The sequence below is a fragment of the Lacerta agilis genome, chromosome 9, assembly GCF_009819535.1.
Source record: "Lacerta agilis isolate rLacAgi1 chromosome 9, rLacAgi1.pri, whole genome shotgun sequence".
NCBI classification, from domain to species: Eukaryota; Metazoa; Chordata; class Lepidosauria; order Squamata; family Lacertidae; genus Lacerta; species Lacerta agilis.
Genome location: NC_046320.1, coordinates 35,728,931 through 35,755,592, shown reverse-complemented (window position 1 = coordinate 35,755,592; position 26,662 = coordinate 35,728,931). Strand labels below are relative to the sequence as shown.

At 39.4% G+C, this 26,662-nt stretch overlaps 1 protein-coding gene across 6 annotated transcripts in view; it reads left to right on the top strand.

The window, feature by feature from the left end:
• The window catches only part of ARFIP1 (ADP ribosylation factor interacting protein 1), a 34,943-nt gene that overhangs the window by 6,004 nt on the left and 2,277 nt on the right, over positions 1-26,662 (top strand). Inside the window, exons 2-9 of one of the 6 annotated variants that reach the window (XM_033159629.1) lie at positions 2,871-2,950; positions 6,242-6,343; positions 12,637-12,745; positions 13,149-13,244; positions 15,744-15,856; positions 18,274-18,429; positions 19,845-20,002; positions 22,228-22,402. In XM_033159629.1, the coding sequence (XP_033015520.1) occupies positions 2,873-2,950; positions 6,242-6,343; positions 12,637-12,745; positions 13,149-13,244; positions 15,744-15,856; positions 18,274-18,429; positions 19,845-20,002; positions 22,228-22,402 (987 nt within the window). In that variant the 5' untranslated portion in view covers positions 2,871-2,872. Of the gene's footprint in view, positions 1-2,870; positions 2,951-6,239; positions 6,344-12,636; positions 12,746-13,148; positions 13,245-15,743; positions 15,857-18,273; positions 18,496-19,844; positions 20,003-22,227; positions 22,403-26,662 lie in introns of those variants that run through there. The other 5 variants (XM_033159628.1, XM_033159630.1, XM_033159631.1 and 2 more) reach the window with 5 other exon arrangements.

Here is a 26,662-nt window from a genome sequence, read left to right as displayed (position 1 = left end):
AAATATTTTTCTGGTTTTCCTCCTCTAAAACCCATGGTTTTTTTGAGAATCAGCTCAAAGTTTTACAGCTTTTTTTTTTGCAAAGGATCAGTTCAGATTTGTGCAGCTTTTGCAAAGGGGGAAAAGCATTGCTTACAAAACAGTAAGCACCAGCACAGACCAGTAAGCACCAGTAGAAGCCAGTATGCACCAGCAAGTAATAGGAAGCAAGAGGAAAGCAAACCAGTACAAACCAGTAAGCACCAGTACAGACCAGTAAGCACCAGTAGAAACCAGTACGCACCAGCAAGCAATAGGAAGCAAGAGGAACACAAACCAGTATAAACCAGTAAGCACCAGTACAAACCAGTACAGACCAGTAAGCACCAGTAGAAACCAGTACGCACCAGCAAGCAATAGGAAGCGAGAGGAACACGAACCAGTATAAACCAGTAAGCACCAGTACAAACCAGTACAGACCAGTAAGCACCAGTACAAACCAGTATGCACCAGCAAGCAATAGGAAGCAAGAGGAACACAAACCAGTATAAACCAGTAAGCACCAGTACAAACCAGTAAAGACCAGTAAGCACCAGTACAAACCAGTACGCAGCAGCAAGCAATAGGAAGCAAGAGGAACACGAACCAGTATAAACCAGTAAGCACCAGTACAAACCAGTACAGACCAGTAAGCACCAGTAGAAACCAGTACGCACCAGCAAGCAATAGGAAGCAAGAGGAACACAAACCAGTAAGCACCAGTACAAACCAGTACAGACCAGTAAGCACCAGTACAAACCAGTACGCACCAGCAAGCAATAGGAAGCAAGAGGAACGCAAACCAGTAGAAACCAGTAAGCACCAGTACAAACCAGTACAGACCAGTAAGCACCAGTAGAAACCAGTACGCACCAGCAAGCAATAGGAAGCAAGAGGAAAGCGAACCAGTACAAACCAGTACAGACCAGTAAGCACCAGTACAAACCAGTACGCACCAGCAAGCAATAGGAAGCAAGAGGAAAGTAAACCAGTACAAACCAGTAAGCACCAGTACAGACCAGTAAGCACCAGTACAAACCAGTACAGACCAGTAAGCACCAGTACAAACCAGTACGCACCAGCAAGCAATAGGAAGCAATAGGAAGCAAGAGGAACACAAACCAGTATAAACCAGTAAGCACCAGTAGAAACCAGTACAGACCAGTAAGCACCAGTAGAAACCAGTACGCACCAGCAAGCAATAGGAAGCAAGAGGAACACAAACCAGTATAAACCAGTAAGCACCAGTAGAAACCAGTACAGACCAGTAAGCACCAGTACAAACCAGTACGCACCAGCAAGCAATAGGAAGCAAGAGGAACACAAACCAGTACAAACCAGTAAGCACCAGTACAAACCAGTACAGACCAGTAAGCACCAGTAGAAACCAGTACGCACCAGCAAGCAATAGGAAGCAAGAGGAACGCAAACCAGTAGAAACCAGTAAGCACCAGTACAAACCAGTACAGACCAGTAAGCACCAGTAGAAACCAGTACGCACCAGCAAGCAATAGGAAGCAAGAGGAACATGAACCAGTACAAACCAGTACAAACCAGTACAGACCAGTAAGCACCAGTAGAAACCAGTACGCACCAGCAAGCAATAGGAAGCAAGAGGAAAGCGAACCAGTACAAACCAGTACAGACCAGTAAGCACCAGTACAAACCAGTACGCACCAGCAAGCAATAGGAAGCAAGAGGAAAGTAAACCAGTACAAACCAGTAAGCACCAGTACAAACCAGTACAGACCAGTAAGCACCAGCAAGTAATAGAAAGCAAGAGGAAAGCAAACCAGTACAAACCAGTAAGCACCAGTAGGTAATAGGAAGCAAGAAGAAAGCAAACCAGTAAGCATCAGCAAGTAGGTAATAGAAAGCAAGAGGAAAAGTAACAGAAAGCCCCAAATGGCTGAAAAACTCAATTTCCCAGGATCCTCAGCCCTTGCAAAGGAACTACTATGCAAAGGGCCTGGGCGGGGCAGGAAGGGAGCTAGCTCCCTTATCTCCCTCCCAGATCTCCTGCAATCAGCTGTTGAGCTGGTTCTTTTCAACACTCTCTTTCCCTCTTGTTAGCCTTTAGCTCTTTCTAAAACAGAAAAAGCAGGATCTGCCTTTCCTCCCTGGGCAATTTGGCTCCAGGGACCATGCATTCGCTCCATAAGACGCACAGACATTTCCCCTTACTTTTTAGGAGGAAAAAAGTGTGTCTTATGGAGCAAAAAATATGGTACCTGTATCTAAAATGTTGTTGTGGATATCTAATACAGTACTGAAAAAGGTTCTCGGGTGCTGGTATACAGCATTGTGACCTTGAGTTCCTTGTGTTAGTCTCAGCATTTTGATCTATAGGTAGAACTAATAGTAATTCATTTTTAGATTGCTTGGGAACATTTGTATTTTTTTTAATTAGTAGTTCTATTTTAGCTGAGGGAGCCCTAAACTATTCTCTTGTTGTTCTGTCCCTTGTGTTATGGAAGAGAGTAAAAGTAATTTACATTTCATGATAACTTCTGCTAGTTAATGAAAAGTGTACTGAATTTGGATACATATACAGTCGTACCTCGTGCTGCGTTCACTGCGGGTTGTGAATGGTGCGGGTTACGAACGCTCCGTGTGGTCTGCGCATGCACAGAAGCGTTCTGCACAGGTCGCACATGCACAGAAGCGCGATATCACTGCTCGCGTTGCGGACTATTCGGGGTGCAAATGGCACGCCTGAACGGATCGTGTCCGCAACCCGAGGTACCACTGTAGTTGGAAAGGTTTGTAAATATCTTGAAGGAACTTCCTTAAAGCACATAATTTAGTTACTTAGGAGAACTCAATGCATGCTCAACTTATTTCACTTTCAGATATGTCAGAAAACAGCAAGAATCCAGAATCTGTTGATGAACTTCACCAGGCTCCAGAAGAACTCCAGTCTGACTCTGAGGTGATTGGATGATACAAGTGGTTGTAGCTAATTAAAATCAACCAATCCAGTAACAGGCTCAGACTGAGGGGAAAATTGAACCAATCTCTGTTTTAATTGTTCTTGATTATAACAGAATATTATTTGTCAAATTCAAAACATGATTAACTGAAAACAAATTAATTGTTACATTTGATTTTGTATTGCCCTATTAAACAGCAAAGCATTCTGTCAGAGCATAGGAACAATGAGGATTTTATAGATAACCTTGCAAGTGTTTTTCTCCCTTAGCCTCATTTTTGTCCCCACAGGTTTTTTGGTGGTTGGGGCCACCGGGTGCTTTTTCAGGAAAGATACACATGACAGACCTCTGTGAACATATTGATCCAGATTCTTGTGTGTTTATAGAAAAATAATAATAAGATAGAATCACAGATGCTAAATGGTTTGATATGTCTTTCATCACTATGCCCTGGTACATCAAATCTCAGAATAACCCCCCCCACACACACACACACAAACCTCCACTTGCGCCCACTGCTATTCTTTGGCAAGCTCTAGCTGAAAAGCATACAGTCGGCCAGGTAGAAGACAGGGGAGATAGCATACCCATCTCGGATGTTTGCACCCTCATAATATGGATCTTTGGCTACCAGTTATTTTGAAATTGAAAACATTGCCTAGTCTCATCCCAAATTTGAGAGACTATTACAGTTTCAGCTTTTGTTGTAAGGGCACAGTTTCCCCTTTTCGGGTAAGAAGCTTATTTGGTGCTTGAGTAACTTCTTGCAAAGTGTCCTATTAAGATGTGGAGCACAAGAAAATGGCCAAATCCTGCTCTTAAGTCTGTCCTTGAACAGCTACAACTGGTGAAGAATGCTCCAGGCCACTTTCAGGTGATTATATCCAGTTGTTGCTGTGTCAGTTGTGCTTGTATCCCTGGTACTATGGCAAGCTCTGCATAGTGCAGTCCACCAGAAACAAAGTGAGATGTGATAGGAAGGGTAGGACACTCATTCCTTCTTCCAGAAGTTCACTCAGCTTCCATGCTCACTGCTGAGGAAGATAAACCCCTTCCTCTGCAGCCACCTCAGAAACTACCAAAGGAGGGGCAGAGCAATCTGTCTCCATTAAGCTTACCTGCCATCCCTCACAGATAGCACATGTGTTGCAGACCAGATTAAAAGTATATGGAGGGGGATGAGGAGACTGCAGGCTACATAGGAATGTGCCGTGGGTAAGTTTTTATATTGAGTCAGACTTCAGTACAATTTGGTGGTGTCTCCCTTTGGCTTTGAGAAAGCAGGGAACACAACCCTAAGCAAGACTAGTGATGTAAAAATCTTTAAAATAATCATAGCTGGTTAAATTTTGACCTGACTTATGTGATTTTGGGCATTTTGTGTTTAGGCTTCTTAAATTTTAGAACATGGTGCTATTGTGCTGAATTATATAGCTGTAGGCTCAAAGGCTACTTGTACCTACCTCCACAGTCGTATAATACATTGTAGATTTTATAGCGTGTACTAAAGTTTTATGAAGTGTCTTTTAACTTGTATTGAGAAACTTTTTATTGATTTTTTTTTTTTTTTGCATAGAGCAATGCTTTTGATTACATCATGGGAAAAGTGTTACACCTATGAAAAGTGATGCAATAATACCTTATTCCCTAGCATGAATATAGGATTGCATGTTGTTGGCAGGTGGATTTTATTCAGGAGACATACAATCAAAGAGAGAAGTACATAACTGATAGCCTTCTTTCTACAGTCTGTCTACTGCCAGAAAACAGAAAAGATTTATTTATTTATTGCATTTATATTCCAACTTTTCTGTGGGCAGGATTCCTGAATGTCAGGGGGTTGGACTAGATGATCCTTGGGATCCCTTCCAACTCTACAATTCTGTGATTCTATAAGGAGCTCAAGGTGGCATACATGGTTCTCCCTGCTGTCTGATTAGGCTGAGAGACTATGGATGGCCCAAGGTCACATAGAGAGCTTCATAGCCAACTGGGGATTTGAAACAGACTATAGTAGGTAAGGATTTTGTTAGCATATATTATGAAATCGTGGTTCAGCATCAGGTGAACAGACTAGTAGAAGCCACAGAGGGGAGTGCCTTGGGAACTATTAAGCAGCATACATCAAACCATAGTTGGGTTAAAACTATGGTTCAATGTGACGTGCAAACCATGCCATTGAACTGAATGCTACATTTGATTGATGCGACCTGGTCTGTAGCAAGGCAGGTCTGCTTGGATGACTATTACAATATGTCATAAATTGTAATTTACAGTTTACCCTTACCTGGTTTAACTAATCCAGCTAGTCTTAGCACTTTCAGCACTGTTCACTATGCATTGTGTACTCTGTGGTGACTTGATTGCTTCAGGCTTTTGCCACATAGTCATGTGGACTCTTCGTTAGGTCCTTCCACAATCTAATAAAACCCAGAAGATGCAGAGAGATACACAAGCCCGTGGGGCATATGCCATTTTGCAAAGATGAGCTAAAGTTTTCGTATTAGCATACACGTGTTCATTAGCCTTTTGATCTGCTTTCAGTACCTTATAAAAACAGATGCCATAGTTACATGAGTTTTGACTAATAAAATTGCAGATGTGTGAAAGAGGAAACAATTTGCCTGTAAACTACTTATTCAGCTGTTTACAGTATCAAAATTGTACATCTACTCAGATTAAATATATAAGATATTATAATACTCCAGTGTTCATTTGGGAACACCATAGGAGGTAAGTGAACAGCCGTTGGTTGGTCTTAGTCTTATGTACACTAGAGAGAAACTGGGCAAACCAGAGTTTTACCTGGCTTGATCAGATGCACTCATCAGCCTTACAGGCATTAATATTTGAGGCTGCACAACAAGAGGCAGATGACTCATATGTGATGCAGTTCTCTTAAGTCCTTCTGTGAGCATCTTTTGATAACTGAAAAGGGTTGTCATGTACCAAAGTAAATATAAATATTATGCTGTTTGGTAATGTTAAGTGTCAGGAATATTTAATGTACTGTGACTAGGCAGAAGGTCCTGTGTGGGCCATCAGTTTTTATGTGTGTCTAGCACTGGGGTGGGAGCAGACTGACCTGAACAAAGGGTACTTGATCTACTACTTGCTTTTTGTTTAGGAAACTGAATAATTTAACAAGCTATGTCTCATAGGATCAGTGTGTTGGGATCTGCAAATATCCTCTTTGTGGTTCAGTGAAATGTGGTAGTTTAGCGAAATAGCTAAACATTTAATATTAATATCATTTTATAACACTCAACATATTTCTCTTCAAACTATAGGAGTGTTCAATGGCTGAAGAATCTCCAAAAAATTCAGCAGCAGAGATTTCTGTGACAAGTAATGGAGAACTTGAAGATACACATGAGCACAACTATAACAGGGTATGAGGCATAACTAAGCAGTTTAACAATATGTATAATAGCAATGGTTTTTAGTGTTTGAGTTTAATATATTTTCTCAGCTAGTGGCTTAATATTTTTTCATGGGGAGTGTTACATTTTGAATGATGAATTCACACATATTTAGATCAGCTCAAAGTGGGGTTTTGCTATTGCTATTAGTTTTTTTAAAAAAACTATTTTTGCTCTAAAAATGATTTTTGCTTTAAAAAACAGAATTTGTGGTACTGTAAGTTGCCTAGTGGCATTTTGCATTGGGCAACACATATATTAATATTAATTAATAATAATAATAATGATAAAAATATAGTGTAAATTAAATCCCTGAGCATTTTACCAATAATCAAATTAGATTAATGCCTGGAGCAAGCAAATTATAGGGGGAAAGTATTGCCTAGATTAGTCTAATGTTCTCCTGCTTGGAGAAGGCTTGTCAGCCTTTTGTCTAGAGATGACTATAGATTTTATCCTTTCAAATCACAAAATATGTTGTAAATAACTCCATAAAAGTAATAAAACATAGAAGAGTAAGATGCTGTAATGTTTTAATTTCTTGCAGTTAAAGTTATTAGTAGATTTCATTTAATATTTTCTAGAGTACAATTTGTCCTGATTGTTGGGAATAAGGAAAGTCCAATATCCAGGTGAATATATCAGAGAATCTGAGAACGTATTAGACTGCTAGACTATAGGTATTCAGGTTATTCCCTCCCTGTTGACTCCAACTTTAGTTGTATTTTGAAACATTAGCTTTCTGGGACTTGAAAAATACTTCATTTCTATCAAGTTGTGGTGACCAGGATTTTTGCTTGGATAAGTAGGGCTTGTTAATACAGGCAGGATGAGAATATGTGCCTGCAAGTACATGAGGCACGAGGCTTCCCAACCTCAAGCCACAAAGGGGTGGGGAGGAGAGCAAGAGCTACATGCTTCAGCCACCACCCACCCACAAACACCTCCCTTCTAGCACCAGACTCACGGGACCAGCATGTTTTGCAAGCAAAGTAGGAATGTGTTGCCACCTCCCTCCAGCAACCCGTTGATTATGATTGCTATTTGAAATAGCATTCCATTGATACTAATTGATGGGATCATGATGCTGTGTCAGATTGAACTTGAGGATTCTGTCTTAACTGCTTTGTGAACCAGGCAATTAATGTAGCTGCAGTGATTTGAGAGAACAGGAGGAAGAAGAATATCTAAGTATTGCTTTCTTCGCTGAGAGTGATAGGGGAGTTGTGGGAGCATGTGGTGGTGGGATAACTGTAAATGACAGGATAGCAGAGTGTAGCGACAGTCCTAAATGTCTGCTCAGAAGTAAGCCCCCACTGACTTCAGTGGGACTCCCATGTAAGTGAGTATGGAGTTGCAGCCTGAATTCTGAAGGTTTGTTATTGATGGGGAGGATGAAAAAAGGTTTGTCTAGGTGGCCATGGAGAGGCTGATCAAAGTAATAAGTGATGAAAATCAGTGCTGAGGGTGTATAAATCTTTTGCTAATGTGTCCTTGTTTTGCATGCTTTCTTTGGAGTTAATTATTTTTAACTTTCTTAGAATGTTTTCTGTGTTACTCCTTTTTGCAAAGAGCACCTTTTTCTGGCTGCAGGAGACCTACAAATATGGTGTGTATATTCTGGATATGTAAAACTATCGTGCTCCTGTTAAAATTATCCATAAGCAGGCTAGCAACTTTTGTTGGTTTATTTACAAGGCTGACATTGTTAAGTGAAATATTCTTGCCAGCTGAAATGCCCTATTCTTTGAGTGTTTTTAAATACGGATTTACTATTGTAAAATAAACACTGCATGAGTAAAATAAAATGAAATTGTAACATACTTTTGTGTCCACTAGGGGCTGCTCTGGTATAGGATGTGTGGTTTGAGGGATAATCTCTTTCAGACTTGGAAAAAATCTTATGTTTTATACCTGGCTGGTTGGCTGTGCCCACAAAATGTTTGTAGAATCATCTGCTGCCTCTGTAAAAGTAGGAGGCAGCAGATGATTCTACAAACATTTTGTGGGCACAGCCCATGGTATCTGAAGAAGTGTGCATGCACACGAAAGCTCATACCAGGAACAAACTCAGTTGGTCTCTAAGGTGCTACTGGAAAGAATTTCTGATTTTATTGTATGTGTTGTTTTGCTGCCAACCTGTCTGGGTTATCCTGTGTGTATCTACCCTTACATTGTCTATCAAACCTAGAGTGTTGTGCCGACATATGATGTGGGAGAAGGGGAGTTAGAGTTAGAGATGGGATGAATGGGGGGGATACGTTATAGAGGGTAGCCTATATGTAGTTATATAGGTGTTTGTTTGGGTTAGCTTGGACCATTTGGCTTCCAGCCTGTTGGTCCGGTCACCCATATTAATAACAGTTAAAGCTATAGGCAGCTGGGGATAGGCATCATTCAGTTTTATGTTTCTTTGTGGATATTTCATTGTCAACTCTGCATTTCAAAGAGTTGCCAGTGAATTACATTAAAGTCGCAAAATGTTGGTGAGAGAGTTGTCTATAAAGTTACAGAAGCTACACATGTTTTTTAAAAACATTTTAAGGCATCAAGCTCAAAATTGAGATATGGGTAGGCTTTTGGCATGGTTTCTTGTGCCTATTATGGTCATTAACATTGTGGTTTTGAAACTAATGCTGACAACCTTTCTCAATAGAGGCTGAATCTCTTGATTACAGATTAAAGCCTTAATCCCTGGTGTTTGTTCATTGCTATAAGACTTTGGCACTTAGTTGAAAAGAAGAAAATGTTTCAGAACTGCCAGAAGTTGGGTGTGGTAAGGGGGTGAGAGTGAATGTCGGGAGGAATATTGTGCAGAGGTCCCACAGAGCAGCATACTTCTATAGATCATTAGCAGAATGGGCAAGTAACAGAATGATTCAGGAAACAGAGATTTGTATCTGGGAATAAAGTTGAGAAAGCCACTGAAAAGCAAATCTGGTCATATCTTTGTCAAATCTCGTTGAGGATATTTAAGGGAATTAACCAGGGCTGAGGGGAACACCATACTTAAGTCAGCACACGCTCCCTCCTCCCTCCCTTTAAAAAAAACCTAACAAACCCCAAACCACACATAGTTTTATTGTAGAAATAAGCATCCATACCAAAGGAAATCAGTGCCTATCCCACCAGTCAGGGCAGTGATTGCTAGTCAACTGAAATGAATATTGTATTGCTGGCAAAAAAGGGGGGGGGGAATACAAAAATCCTACTTAGTTGATCAGCATATTCAATGCTGGGAAATGTAGCAGGGTGTTACTGCTTCTCTTAACTCTGCCATACTGCTGGGTGGCAGAATGCTGCCTTTGCAACTTTCCTTATTTCTGTAAGTTTCTGACTTTGAATATGAAAGCAGAATACATGCAGTGAGAAGCCTGGACTCACAGACTTCTATGACTTCAGCCCTGGTGTATGATTGTGGATGAATTAGGATGCAGCTGTGGGATTCATTTATACAGTCAAACCTCGGTTCTTGAACAGCTCCGTTTTCAAATGTTTCAGCTCCCAAATGTCGAAAACCAGGAAGTAAATGCTCTGGTTTTCAAACATTTTTCAGAACCTGAACATCCGACGTGGCTTCCGCTTGATTTTAAGAAGCTCTTGCAACTAACTGGAAGCGACTCCTCGGTTGTCAAACGTTTCGGAAGTCGAACACTCTTCCAGAATGGATTATGTTCGACAACCGAGGTTTGACTGTATCCTCATTTTACTGTAGCGTAGTATTTCTTGAACTACTCAGCCATTAAAAGTCATTATGTTGAGAAAATCTTAGCTACACTAATATACCACAGACCTGCCAATGCCATTGCTACCATGGCAAACCCTGGGCTAGAGATGCTTATCTCCTTTAAATTTCTGTTTTATTTATTTATTTATTTATTTGCTTTTCACCATGAGGTCCTAGGATTGGTCAGCACAGTGTAAAATACAACATTGAAAACAGTTTAAAACAAATTGCAATCACAACTAGAGTGGGTTCTTGTTTCACCATAATTGTTTATACAGTGGTACCTCAGGTTAAATAATTAATTCGTTCCAGAGGTCCGTACTTGACCTGAAGCACCACTTTAGCTAATGGGACCTCCTGCTGCCGCTGCACCGCCAGAGTATGATTTCTGTTCTTAAGTGGAGTTCTTAATCTGAAGCGTACTTAACCCGAGGTACCACTGTATTGAGGTTTGTAAATCCACATGAAACCATTTCCTATTTTGATTAACCAACAAGTCATGAACCATAGTTTATCGGTTCAGATACTTGTATGTATAAAATTTCAAGCTATAGTTTGCTGCAAATAAGGATTGAAGAGGAAAGCAGAAGCATGTAAGTCTGAAGTTTCTAAGGGCTTGTTCTCGCAACATCTAACTATAGCCTGCTATAATATCTAAATGTAAACTACTGAAAAACTTTTTAATTGTTTTAAAGGTAAAATAGTTCCAAATTTGGGGAATGGAGGAAGTTGGGTTTTTTAACCATTTCAAATACCTTCTGAATTTGATACAAATCTCTGATGTTTGTGTTCATTTTGTAATTTCTCAATTCACTGCCATATGCCCTTGCTCCCAGGTCCTCTTTCTCAAACCTTCCCATAACTGTGGGTCAGTTGCCTGGAGGACTGACAACAGTAGATACCTTAGGCTTAGGACCTGGGCATACCAGCCATTCCCTTTGTTGTCACTGAGAAGCATAGGAAATGTAGTTTCCTGTGTGAAAACTCGAAGTCTGAGGCATCTGCTGTCCCCTTCTTTACCAGGTTAAATTGGGGGGAAGAAGCAGTGGGATCCAAATTCTTGTCTAAGCTTTAATTCATGCTATATCAGAACCAGGTTGGTTCTGAACGGAGCCCTGGGGACTTGTGTGGCACTAGTTGTGCTTGATACCACACATTTTCGTAACATACTGTTAGGGCTTGCACAGTTTATTGATGAGGACAATGATAATAGAAAACTTTTTGCTAGAAACTATTATATTTTATTATCATCTCATAACTGTATTCACCAAATTTGGCTAGTTGAGTAAACTATTGCAAGAAGTGGCTTCTGTATGTAAGGTATCCCAAACTTAAAGAGATCTTCTCTTAGGCAGAAATTATAAAACCCTGTCCTAAATGTCCTAAACATATTTATTTAGAATGTAGTGCATTGAACTTGATAGTACTTGTCTCATTCTTAAGCCTTCCAAATGGCAGAGGGATACTTGAAGTCAAAGCAAAATCCCTTCGGAAAGAAATTGAATATAAGCAAATGGAATGGAGCAAATTTATAAATTATATGAAAGAATATAAAATTTGAAGGCACTTACAGGTTTGATAGTAATCTTGCAGCAGAACAAAAATATGGAAAGAGATATAACTATAATAAGAAAACAAAACATGTATAAAAGATGGTAAAGCGAAGGAACGATGTAAAATTAGAAAACCAGAGTAAAGAAGGAAGGAAGTCCAAAAAACTCGGCGGAGTTTATGTAATACTGTAAATATTTGTATGATGATTTGTGAGTGTTTATTTTATTTTATTTTTTCTTTCTGATGAAAAATAAAAAGAAGTTTGCAAAAAAAAAAAAAGAAATTGAATATAAGTACTATATTGACCCAGTCAAGGTGCATTCTAGACCACAAGTTATATTGCCCTCTCCACGTTCCTAGTAGAAACCACTTTGTCCTTGTAAACCATTGGTATATAGCAGGCATGTCCAACTCCCAAGAGACTGCGATCTACTCCCAGTAGAGCCAAAGTTGACCTTTTTGGGAGGGGGGGGGGCGAAGCTAAAGTTGTTGAGCTTCTTTTAGGGAGGGATAGCAAAGCATGTTAGATTTATTGGGGTAGGGGGACACCGCTCACCTACAACAACGATGCAGCGATAACAACTACTTTTGTTTTCTAACTCGTTGTAAAATACCCATTTGACAAAAAAAGGAAAAGAGCAGCAGGGGGCGGGAACTTGCACTCCATTGCTTATCACTACCATCGATCTATAGGAATCCCGCGATCCACCGCGATCTACCACAATCATCCAGGGATTGATCTACCAGTTGGACATACCTGGTATATAGCACCTGGTTCACAAATATAAGTGAAATGTATGATGCAGACTGCAAAGCTGTACTGTGTTAAGTCATCATAATAGAATCTCATGACACCATAAACTAGATTCTAGGCTGTCAAATGCCTTGTTATAGAGGAGCTTGATAGGTTGTTATAATGCCTACAAGTTCCTTTATCTGGGATCTTTACATGGATTTCCCTTTTTATTCAAACATTTCTAAGGACTTGAAGCACTCAATACCAGCTGGACTTGGTCTGTCTGAAACCCAAATTACATCGCATGGCTTCGACAGTACCAAAGAGGGAATCATTGAAGCTGGACCATTCCAAGGTAAGTTATTACTGATGAACTAAGAATATTTACTACGAATATATTAATGACAAGAAAGATATTCTATGTAGTATTCATTGCCACTCATTTGTATGTAAAAAACAACAACACTTCAGCCGAAGAATATGTCTATTCGCAATTCATTCAGTGAATTTGTACATGAAGAAACTGCTGAGTTCTAAAGGCTAGTTCATGGTGGTGGTGGTGAGATAAATAAATGGTCAGTATACACAAAAGGGCTTGCCCTGTGGAGCAGCCCCCGTAATGGAGCTGCCTCTGTTTCAAAGCAGCCCTAACCTGAAATGTTGACTTACAAGTTTCAGTTTGTTTCTCCAGTATTTGTGTACATGTAATGTGTTGATCCAATAAGGATGGATTTTCATGGTGTATGTCCCGTTTTCAGGTCCCTCGTCATTACCCATGTCACCTGTTGTATCTCCTAGCAGTGCAGCTGCTAGCAGACTGGCTGAACAAGGGAGTGATTTAATTATGCCGAAAGGTATTCAGAGGTTTAAGCAGATAACATTCTTGCTGATACAATACTAACTCCCAAGTTAGCAGATAATTCGTTATGATTCCTTTACTTGCTATTGCTAAGCATAACAGCTGCTTTTTCTTGGTTCTGTCACTTGGCATAGTAACCAGTGCATTTTTCTTTCTGCATACTATCTTTACTATTAAACATGATCAAACAAATATTATCATCAGGAGAATGATTTGAGGAATGACCTTGCTACTGCAGTTTTTTTCTTGTAGTGGTAGTAGTGTTCCATTAGTTCGCCATTATAACAGGAATATATAATTTCCAAGGCTATACCATGGACTGCTTGGCTTTGATCAAGTTAGTCTAGTGTTGGTACTTCGCTCTGAAAGGGTAGAGTATTTCCCAGGCCTATTGTATAAGGCAGCCTCCCCCATCCAGGTGCCATCCAGATGTTTTGGACAACTCCCATCATTCCTAGACATTGACCATGCTAGCTGGGGCTGATGGCAGTTTAGCCCCAAACCCATTTAGGACATCAGTTTGGGGAAGGCTTTTGTGTGTAGGGTATTGTGCAGACATTACTTTAGGTGTGATAAAGTTCAGAGTATGTGCCAGTGATCAGCACTGAAATCTCTAAATGTACCTGAGGCCTTCATGTTTTAGCTTTTTAAAAACTAGATCCATGCATGGTTGGTATTGTGAACATATTTTAAAGGTTATAGAAAGTACTTGCTATCAAGTAATTGTATGAGCCACTTAGAATGAATTGATAATACTTTGATTTACAGCAATTTAAAATCTGCTTGCTTGTGGCTCTGCTGGATCATTTGTAGAAATCAAATGAATTGATACCTTCCTAAAGTTGCTATTAGTTGTTGATAGATCATAGCCCAAACATGTTCCTACTGGATTGTTAGCTTTCACATAGCAAACATCTCAGGTTGCAGCTTTTAGAATTGCAGGAGCTGGTGTGCTTCTTCTCAACATGCTCTATCCTGTATAATAAAATAACATCATCTGTGGGAGTCAACACCATCCTGACAGTTCATCTTTGTACTAGCAAGCTGCAATGCCACACATATTATTTTTTATGTTAGCTAGGAGTATTGCTGCGAAAGAACATATCATAGAACTGGTATAGGTGAGGCATATGTTGCAATTTGGAATGTTTTCCAACAATTCTGTGCTTGTTTTTGGTGGGTGTTTGTAAAAAGAGCAGACTTTATGCATTCCCTATCTGCAGTTCAATACCACAAAATGTAGAACGCTGATGGTAACATTTTAAAATTCACAGCCTTGCTTGCAATTCTTTTACTAACTTCTACTTATGGCTGGGTTCCACTGCTCTCTTGATTTTGAAGGTCATGGTAAAAAATAATTTCAAAATGTTTGAGATGCCTAACTGAATCATTGCATGAATTTGGGATAATGATTCTGATTTGGAATATGGTGCACTGAAAATGCTCTCTGGTTGATGAAACTGTAATGTGGCTGCTTTCTCTCCTCTACCTTGCAGTGTATTTGTTGTAGTCATCACTAGAGTCACTTTAGAAGCACTGTGTGATTCTTCACACATGTCTTCTGAACATAAAACATCTGAAGGGGTGATGCATCACATGCAAACACATGGTAGGCACATCCTAGGTTCACCACAGCTCACATGGTGGCCATACTGGAAATATTTTTGAAGCATTCTTAAGTAATGGGGGGGGGGGGGCTACAGAAGTAAGATGGGGTTGGAAGGAAGAATGCCTTTTCCCTTGACAACAGTGAGCAGCACTCAAGTATGCTGTACAGGCATTTAACTGCCAGAGCTAGCTAGCTAGCTAACTATTTATTTATTTATTTATTTATTTATTAATTATCTATCTATCTGAATGTATGTATATTAGTTATAGGGAAGTTAATTCTGTCTGCATATCTTTTTAAAAGTGAGATGGCATAGTTACTATGTCGTGTAGATGTCCTCTTGTGACTTGATCTTGTTCCTCTCAACTCTGAAACAATTCCCATAGAGTTCAGCAAGACTGGCATCCAGTTAAATGTGTGTAGGCTTGTAACCATAACTGCTATGCAGATGTTTAAAAGAGGCAGTCTTCATAAGCTTTACTGCAACATATGCCTTTAGTGAAAATACAAGATACTGCATATTTTCCACATGCTGAGAGAATTGTTAATTCATCAGTATCGCAATTTCATACTGTGAACAATGCAACAGCTGGCAAATGCAGTAATTAATTGAGTCTGCTTTGTAGCATTTTCTAATATCCTGTTCATATTAGATAATTTTTGTCAGAGTATTTTAAAGCTTCTTAATTAAGATCTCCAAATTACTGACTATTGTAACTTAAATCCAAATACCCAAGCAATCTTTTTCTTTAAGGTTCACCATAATATTAACACAGAGATTAGTGTGCTATTCACTTCAGAATGAAGTGGGAAATACTTTACTTTGCAGCCTTCTGTTTAAGTAGCACACTTCAGCATGCCTATTTACATCTGGTTTCTAAACAGGCAATCTAAGAATGCAGCAGAAAAGTGGACCAGTTGTGCTAGCAGAGGAGGCGAAGAACCCAGCCATGGAAAAGCTGGAGCTTGTAAGAAGATGGAGCCTAAACACTTACAAGGTTTGTATTTCATTGTTGCAGTTTAGATCCCACAGATGCAAGCTAAGCATTCTCTCTTGGCCTGTTGGCTAAGAGGAAGCACTGTTTCCAGTACTTCACATGTAAAAGGATTTGGCTTTTTACCAGAATTTGAAGTCTTAAGAGACTGACGTGCATTTTGAAAATTTAATCTCTTTCTGCTACAGTGACCCCTTGGGATGAAGAGAGGCTTTTGGAACAATGACATGTAATAAGGAACCTAATTTGTTTTTCTAAAATTTACTTCTTCAAGATTATTTTGAGTACTGTGTGAACTTCTTAATAAAGCAGGCTATTAAGTAATTGCTTTGGATTTATTTGAATTGGTCATCTCCTAATAGAACTGCTGAAATTGGCAAGAAATGCAACACTTGTGTGTAAGATTTACACACAGTAAGATCTCGAATTTCATTATGTCTGCTGCTCATTTTGTAGAAAGTAGATTTTAGATTGCAAAAGAAGGCGCAGTGTGTGTTTTAATGGTGCTGTTTTGTGCTTAGAGTGTATAATTTATTATGTCATTTTGCAGCAGCTTTCCAGTGAAATAAATATTCACACCTTTAATCTGGAATATGCAGTTGTTTACTAGGACAAGACTCTGCCCCACCTATGAAGACTGCTTATACTGCCACAACTATATATGTACTTAAAATAGAAAACAAACTATATTTTTCCTTCTGAGTTACATTTTTTCTTACTAGCATAATTATACTAATGGCAGCGGGAAGTATTCTTCCAAACCTGGGAAGGATATTTTATTTATTTACACCATTTGTATACCACTTAATATACAAAAATATATCTTAGCAGTGTACAGTAAACTAAAACAGCAGCAACAAATGTTACAAAAATACCAGGGAAACTATTCATATAGCTTACTAATAAATAAAAACTGCTGTAAATTCCTTCTTCTGACACATTTCTTTCCTGAGCACCTCTCAGTCACCTGGCTCTCACCCATAGCCCAAACAAACTCACTGATTACTCCAGAAATCTCGCATCAAAGAAGGTCCGTAGAACCTGGCGACATCACCATAGTTTCCAAATTTAGGCACCAATGATACGCTAGGATGCCGAACTTTTTTTCAGTTTAGGAAAATGTAGTATAAGTAACCATTAATGGATTTCTTCCTCAAATTGCTAGTTCACAGACACATTACATCTTTCCCATATGTATGTGCTGCTCACATGGAGGAACTTAATGCACCTGTTTATACCTATTCATAGATGAGCTCATTTATAAATGAGTGACAAAATGTGTCCAGGGGCTGACTGTGATTACCTTGCCCTCAGCTTTGTGCACCTCTCTTCTGCATGTTGACATAGCATGTTAAGGCTGATCTGCATGCATTATTTCAACAAAGTTCAGGCTCACATGCTTAGATTCCCTCCCTCATTTTCTGATTCACAGCAGTTACAGTATATAAATGCCACTTTCAACATGGGAGTGACTAACTGGCTGTATCCATGATCCATGACTTCCACATTGTTTTTTCCATTTACATGTATATCTATTGAAAGTTAGAATTTCTTTCAATGCAGAATCAGGAAATTGTATTGTTGTGTGAACTGGTCCATATGGAACTTGGTAATTTTAAGCAGGGTAGTGAATTGGCTCCCTGCTCCTAGAGTCTATTATGTGCATCCCAAATCATTCTGTGCTTTCATGTTTGATCATTTTTGTTGGTGGAAATTTTTTAAGAATTATGATTGTTTCAAAACTTGCTGCTGCATTTGCTCTTGATCATGGTTTCTGTTTATCTGTTCGCCATTTGGCTGCCTCATCAGTTGCTGAGGACAGTATTCCTGATTAAAGTTTCTGTAACTTTAAAAAAATGCAGTGGTTTCTTTTTCCACATTTCATTGTGGCCCTGTGCTTGGTTTACTATTCAGAATATTGGTCAGTTTCTTTGTGTGTTACAACATTCTTACTTAAACCCACACAGAAGATTGACTAATACTAAAATCTGCTCTCTATTTTTCAGGATGAATTGAAATCTTTTTAATGAGCTTTTTCAGTCTCAAATGGCTACATAGCAGCAGTAACCCAAAATGACACTTTTACCCTTTAATCAGAAAAATACACTTGTTCTTTTTTCGCATACAGAACTAGTATGAATTGTACTAGCTTGCTCTAATTGGCTTTTCACAAAGTTCAGTGAGTGGAATACATACTACTGTACAGGGATCACAGATCCACTTTTTAGAGTTCTAGATCAACATTTGAATCACTAGTGTGGTGCACTCAGTGTTTTAATATAATTTTTGGAGTCCTAAACAGGCTACAAATTGTGAAGAAAGCTTCTTAGGTGTATTTTATTTATTTATTTAGCAAAATATTTATACTGCCTGATTGTAAGAAAATTGTAATTTTATACTTTGTTTTGCAAACTTTGCAGTGTACTCGCCAGATTATCTCTGAGAAGCTGGGTCGAGGCTCACGAACAGTAGATCTGGAATTGGAAGCTCAAATAGAAATACTGAGGGATAACAAAAAGAAGTACGAGAATGTCCTGAAATTGGCACAAACATTGTCCACACAGCTTTTCCAGATGGTGAATACCCAAAGACAGCTGGGAGATACATTTGCAGACTTGAGCTTGAAATCATTAGAACTCCATGTAAGCATTTAATTGCAACAGAAAAATAGTAAAGTTACAGGAAAGTTGGAAATGCTTCCATTTGTTTAATTTTTAGTACAATTGCCTGATAACAGATAGCATAATTTTAAATAAGAAAACAGCATGAATTGTTGCCTTGCATGTTAATCACTAGCTTTCTAGCTCAGTGGGGCCAGGGAGCCTTTTTGACTTACCAGGATTGGCTTCATGGGCCCTGCCCACCTGTCAGATCACCTGAGTGGAAACCATCTCCCTTGCTAGAGAAAAGAAAGGGGATGGACAACTGAAATTGCAACTAAAATGGAGCAAAAGTATCCCTTACCAGGAAGGGAGTTCACATTGAAATCCCCAGCAGGGTTCAACTCCTCATGCACCCTGATTTCTGCAGGGTTCAAATACACAAGCTAGTTGTGGGGGGGGGGACACCTAGCTCATGCACTTGAGCCCCGCAGGATTGAACTTGCCAGACAAGAGCAGATGTGAAGATATTTGGTGCTGCATTCCCTAGGGGTTGGCTTTGTGAGCAGCTGATCCAACTATGTCTCCACCTGCTCCACACCTAATATCATATGACATCAGTTGTGAGGCATGTGGGCATGGTTTTGGGAAATGGCTTCACAAGCCAAGTGGAGAGGCCTGGCAGACCAAATCTGGCACATAGGCCAGAGGTTCCCCATGCCTACTCTAGTTAATCTCAGCACATTTGTTTCAATTTTTGCAATAAGCTAATTTAGGGTAGAAGCTATACCTATTTGTGTGTAATGTTAAGCCATGGTTTCTTATACAAACCGTGAGTTATTCCACAGATGATCAAACAGCTTGCTTTGTTTTCCAGCTGGTTTTGCCTTGTGCCTTTGTAGTTTGGTGAGCATTTGGGATGTAGTAGCCCAGCTAGCCAAGAATGCTTGAGTGTTTGTGCATAACACCAAGCCATAGTTAAAACAAATCAAGTTCATAAGCTAAAAATAAATCATGGCTTCAGATGATGGATTTGCTGGAAGTAAATGAACCATAATTAAACCACTGGGTATGGTTTGCACGTATTAGCTAAGCCATGGATTAATAAAATTATCGTAGTGTTATGTTCGAACAGGACACCACATTTTTTACCCATAGAAAAGCCATTCATTCCACTTTTAAAATTATTATAGACTTGTAGCATATAGAATAAAGTTCTTACAAATGGAGAATTCAATTTGGTGAGAGAAGCTAATCAGTAAGCTAACACAGGCTATTTTAAGGCTTTGGAGTCTCTTGATTGCTGTGAATAGTGTCAATAATTTGGCGTTTAATAAATAATGGAAAGTTAAGCATTCAAAAACACTGTTATATTTCCAATCTCTTAACAGGAGGAATTCGGATACAATGCAGATACTCAGAAACTTCTTGCTAAAAACGGTGAAACTCTACTTGGGGCAATTAACTTTTTTATTGCTAGTGTGAACACTTTGGTGAACAAAACTATTGAGGACACGTTAGTAACCGTGAAGCAATATGAAAGTGCCAGGTAATGGATTGTACAATATTATCTGATGTCTTTCTGAAGTATGTAGTTTTGACAGATAGGCTAGTTGTTTGTTGAATCTTGAGTTTAGATCTCATTAAGACATATTGTCCACAGAAACAAATTCAGTTATACTGTCTGAAGCATTTTTACCCTGCTGTTTAGCCCGAAAGCCCTCCCTGACCAGCTTACATAAGATCAATAGCAAACAAAGCAGTCTCTGTCCTCGGGCTTACAATTTAAAAGACATGACATAAAAGGAAATGGATGTGGAGTGCAGGTGAAAACTACCCAACTGATGCACCAGTTCTTGGTCTTCATCCTAACAACAAATTTATAAGCATGTCAGGAAACCATATTATGTAGCTACAGCTTTTTTCATAGCTTTTCTTATTGGTCCTTTTCCACTGCTGAAGAAGCAAGCTGCTGTTTGTCTTTGAAATTAATCTATTTGAGGGTGTGAGTTGATGTGGGGAACATTTCAGAGAAAGATCTGGCTATGCCATAGTTTCCAGTACTTGCTTGTAAATGACTTTATTTATATCTTACTCATTTGCTATATACCACTCAATAATGAAGACAGTCTCTATACAGTTTACAAAATAACCAATACAATACAATACAACACAACGAATACTGAGAAATTACCATATAATTAACTGCCATAAAACATTTTTTTTTAAAAAGCAGCAAAGCTACAGATTTTGAGACATCTTTATAGAGTTCAGCCTGTTCAGCCTCCCTCTTGCCAAGGCACATTCTGACTCACAAAATGAAACACTTACCCCATTAACACGTACATATCACACACACATTCTGCCTGTATTTATACAAATCATACATCAACTACTACCCATTCAATACTGCACACACATCCGCCCAATACACACAATCACTCTCCCACTCAGTCACAACTGCTATCACCCGTCACTCCTTCCACTCAACAAAAAATGTAGTGCAAAAGATTTTTCCTCTGCTGGAGAAAGGAGCACTCCAGCCACTCATTGGGTGCGCCTTGCTCATACAACACCAAAGGTTTGCATTGAAATGCTGTTAAAATGAAGCTTGTTCTTTGCATTTTAGCAACAGTTTCAAGGCAGACTGCTTGGTGCTATAGGAGCAGCAAAGGCCCACATACTGTGGTTCCCAAGTGCCCAACAACCAACTGGCTGTAGAGTGCTTAGGAAGTGCTGTGCAATGGACTTTCATGGGTGGGACAGCCCATCTGCCAGTCATCTGCAATCATAATGAAATCAGGTGATTGACAGATGGGTTGTACTATCAAAGCTGACCCATGTGGTTTGGTCAGATAAAGATCTGGCTCATCAAGCCAAAAAAAGTTTGCCACCTGTGTTCTGTAGCATACAGTATTGCAAAATACCCTGCATGCTCCCATAAGCATTGTTGTTGAAACCTGCAATATGAATGCTATCTGATCTCCCCTGCTCATTTATAACCAATTCCTACCAGGCACAGAAAGTGGAACTATTTGTAAGAGCCTCCAGATGACAAAATAAAAGCTTTCCCCATATTATCATATATTTGTGATCTTCTGAAAACATCTGTTACTGTTAGGATATTGGTACAGACCGAGCTGCAAAAGCAGCAGCAGCGAGGCTGATATGACTTGTGTTTTTCCCATGAGAAAGACAGCTGTTTTGTCTTTCCCAGCCATGTGATGTTATTGTATATCTTTACTTTCACTTTCAGTTCTGGGGAGAGAGAGAGATGCTAGATGCATTATGCACAGCTCTGATTTACTGAGCTAGCAAGCAGAGACATGCTCTGCATTTTATCTACAATAAAATAGTTTAGCCTTAATAGCTTGTGTGTGTTGTTCTTCACGCTGGGGAACAATTGTATATCAATGTGCCACTGGACTCAAGTAGCCAGGAGTGCACCCAGGCTTCGTCCCTACCTGGGGGGTCAGTCTCACAACTTGCCCCAGCGGGACGTTTGCTAACAGTTACATGTATTGGTGAGACCCAGTGTAGTGTGAGAAGAGCAATAGATTACTGTTGAGTAAGCAGACAGACTTACTGGTTATCACTCTCTGATTACTTCAGTCCATATAATATTCCCAAATGGGACTCTTTGTTCCCTTTTTCTGATTGCAAGAACTGATAGCTGGGTTACTTTCGTGGACAGGCATGATATGTAAGGCTTGAAAATGGGGGTAAATTAATTATATATGTTTCTGTTGCTACATGCAACTTTCTTCTTCTCAGGATTGAATATGATGCTTATCGCACAGACCTAGAGGAGCTGAATCTTGGCCCACGAGATGCAAACACATTGCCAAAAATTGAGCAGTCGCAACAACTATTCCAAATACATAAGGAGAAATATGACAAAATGCGCAATGATGTATCAGTTAAATTGAAGTTTTTGGAGGAAAACAAGGTAAGGAACTGCATTACTTCCTAATTTGCTATATACTTGAAATTCAACTTTGCATTAACAACTATATATTAGATCATGCAGTCTATTGAATTTGATTATCTCTGTCTCTTTTCTAAACTATTTAAACTTCTAGCAGGTAAGTGCTAGAGTAGATTTGAGTAAGAGCATTAAATCAGATTCTTTTTCTATCTTAACTCCTTTTTGTTTTTGTTGTTTGTGCGTAGCAGGACACCTTAAAATTATTTCAGTGCCATATTGACAGGGGTTGATAATGTATCTGACTATTCATGAGGACCCTTAGAGCCCTTGAAGACAGATAAAATCAGGGGTCAACTGATTATAAAAGTTCACCACTGTAAAGGGAGGAATGGAACACGCTTCCTCTAACCCTGCTGCTGAGCTACAGTGACATGGACACAAGTTTCAACCCCTGCTACTGATCGATAATCTAGCACAGGGGTGACCAACTCCCAAGAGACTGTGATCTACTCACAGAGTTAAAAACTGGCAGTGATCTATGCCCTTTTTGGGGGTTCAGGTAAAAGAAAGTTGTTGCGCTTTCTTTAGGGGAGCCAAAGTTGTTGAGCTTCTTTGGTGGGAGCCAGTGATCTATCACAGATGTACGGTGATCTACCAGTAGATCACAATCTACCTGTTGGACATGCCTGATCTAGCAGAAGTATGTCATGAGCAGCCACAACAATTAACAGTCCTGCTTTACTGCAAGAGAAAGTGTGACACATACACGCCTTCTAAAGGTGATATTAGCCCCCTCAGTTCTGAAATAGTTGTCGTATTTGGTGAAATTAAAATGCTTTATTGTCTGGCAAGCATAAGTTCTGCCAGCACTGTTCCCTTCCTATAACTGCTTTTGTTTTGAGTTCCAAATTAGGTTGCAAATTCATTTTTTATCTGAAGCTTGAGATGTCGTCTAACTTTGTATGCTTACTTGCTTCAGTTTTTGGAGAAAAACTCAGAACATGAACTGAATGTTTCTCTTTCTGACATCAGGGTATACTTGGAAACCAAACTCTGTAATTTTGGGTGGTTGGACAGTGTTTGCTGGCCCATATCATTGTGTTCCAGTTGCAGTACTACCTTTAGTAGACCTCTGTTTCCTGACCAAATATGTCATTTTGGCTAAATATGTGGAATGTAACAGCTATAGCTATTCTTGTTAACATATAAGTAGTGTTGATTGTTGTCAGAATTGGAGTACAGTAAACTTCTATACAAAAAGGGGCCAAGACTTTTTTATTCTCTATTTGACAAGTAGCTGTGTTGGGCAAAGGCAAACCTCCCAAAATATTGTTTCATGTGTAATAGCCCACTGATTAAAAGTGCTAGTTTGAAGCAGTAGGACAACTCTATAATGAGCCACTATCTGACTGGTTAATAGTTCTATTTGCACCATGTTAAGCAGCAATCTGGTACCTACCACATTGAAGGTACATATATATACTTCTAAAACAGTTCCATATTTATACCTGTTGTGTTGGCTCCTTACAGGGAAATGAGTGGCAGAAGCTGTGTGCAAGCTGTGACTGATGTGTGTGGGTTGAAAGGAGGGGAAGGTGGAGACTTCATCCTATGGACTGAATGTGGTTCTGTAATATTTGTCAGATAGTCGGTTTACTTGAAATGCTGCAGGTTTCCCCTTTGCATCATTTTCAGAAATTTGCTAAGGATAGTAATTTGAGGGTCAATAATTCTTATGTCTCTCGAAGCTACTAACATGAGTTTGGCCAAACTGCGAGAGGCAGTGAAGGATAGGCGTGCCTGGCGTGCTCTGGTCCATGGGGTCACGAAGAGTCGGACACGACTGAACGACTGAACAACAACAACAATTCTTATGTTGATTGTCTTTGAATTCTGTCACAATGACTTCATTAGCTATAGACACCCTAAGGGGAAGGAGGTTTGGCAGCCATTCAGATGTTAAGATAAATTGATATCTTTTCTCTCTTCACAAAAAATAAAAAGCTGTACTGACAATGTGCAGTGATAAGTGTCTGTAAGATGTCAAAAACTCTTTTGACAGTTAGTAGCAATACCTGTTATTCTAGCCTAGTCTATGTTTGCACAGATTGCACCTTATTAAATGTAATGTAACCAACAATATCCACTCTTGTATAGATCTCTGCACATTTTCAGTTGCAGAATATTCTGAAATGTCATCCCCACATCTGGTGTAAATAGTTTTGCAATGAAGCAATCTGTGGCAGTAATGGAAGGTCCTGCTGGGATCAGCATGCTTCTATTTGCACACTAGTGCTTCCATAGGTACCCCATATAGTATTTATTCACTATGGGGAACTGCAAATTCTGGTAAGCTCCCCTTGGTTTTGAGCCACATGCAGGCAAAAGTCAGAGGAATTTATGGCACCCAAATTAGGGGGGTGTCATTTTCTCTTGGAAATCACTCTTCTTGATTTTGTCTATTTGTAACCATGAAACACTATTTATGTCTGTGGATTAGTTTTGGACATAGCAGTCCCCTCTTCCTTCTCTTCCATACACACAAGAAAAATATTTATAATGCCTTCTGCTTTAGAGCATGTATGGAGAATCTCCAGCCTGTGGGCATAGTTTGACCTGGCATGGATCCCAGTTTGGCTGTTTCCCCCAAGCTACGCCCTCCTGCACCACACCTGACATCATGTGGGGTTGGTAGAAATGTAGCAGCCAAGGAACAATTGAGAACCTTAAAGTCCTTCCAGTGGTTCCTTGGCAAGGAATGCTCGCTGTTGGTGCCAATCATTTGATCAGCAGTAACAGCAAGCTAGATTTCAAGGGACAGGATTTTAGCCTTCTCCCAGCTTTTCTCAGTGACATACCTGCTGTTTGACATTCAAAGCTAATGATTCAAAGTTGTAGCTAAGAAGAAGCCTTTAAATATTTGATACTGAAAGATATAGGAGTATAAATAATTGTCTGAAAATAATTTTGCAGGCCTCTGGATTGCAGTGAAATCCACTTCTTTCTGGGAAAATTTGAGGGAACATAATTGTTTTGCAATATCCTGTTTTTGAACTGTGTTGATCTTAGAAGGGTGTGTGGGAGCCATGGGACCTATAATTTTCTCCCTTAAGATGCTGAGTTCTATACCATACACTCCTTTAAAGCACCTGCGTCTCCAAGAAATAAATGTAAAATGTTAAAACTTCAGGACAATGAAACTTCCAGAAGATCTGTCATCTTAAATATCTATATGTGGAAGGGCTCCTTCTTTTATGGAGACAACTGGGATCCAGTGAAGGTTTCCTCCTGGAGGAACAGAGTGGATAGACAATTTTGTCAATTTCTTCTGAACCACCTCCCACATTATTCTGCAAAGATTCCCTGCCCCCCCCCCAAATCCCCAGTCATTCAGAGCAGCTTTTCAGGGACTGCAGTAGGAAGGAATTGGGAATTGGTGGAATGGGCACAAGCAAAACTCTGCTGAGCAAATGTCTAGAATAGATCCAATGTCTAGAAGTGGAAGGAAATAGGCCTATGAAAGCATTGGGGACTGGAGGTTAAGACAGTATGTTCAAAAAGAAGCAGAAATGTTGGAGCAAGTTGAATTTGTACAGATTGGTAATAGTACCCTTCATATGTCATTGTCATTCAGCCAGTTTTATGAAGACACCAGTTCTTTGGCTGCCTGAATGTGACTCTCTCAAGTCCCTCTGGGCTTTGGGGGCTTTTATGCTTTCTTTTACTTCAGTGTTGCTCTGTTGGTATGTATGAGTATTGCCAAGACTTATTATGGGCTGCCATTAAAAGTATTGTGAATTATAAGTGAATACATAAATCTAACTCAAAGCACTTGATTTTAAAATTCTGTTCAGTCAGTAAAATACAGCAATGTCTAGGTGTGCTGTCTGAGTATTGTAATCACATGTTCATATTATTTTAAGTGTGTCCATCCCACATAGTTCACCCGCGAAGTCTGGTTTCCCAGCCTTTAGTTGTAAACACCCAAATGACTGAATAGTATAAGAAGTGAACAATGAACAAATAGTTGTCATACAGCACTGATGCCTTTTTCACATTGGCTTTTATTTTGATGTGTTGCAAGATTGCCCTCTATATTTTTTGCTTATTAAAGGGAAGGAATATCAATTGAGATATTTGTTTGCCTTGTAGCAAAAGTTGCTGCAGGGATTCCAAATGGTAACTGCTACAGTTAACCAATGTAGCATATTTTCAGATGTTCTGGAGGGATAGTCATGTTTATCTGTTGTAGCAAAACTAAAAAAAGACTTGTAACACTTC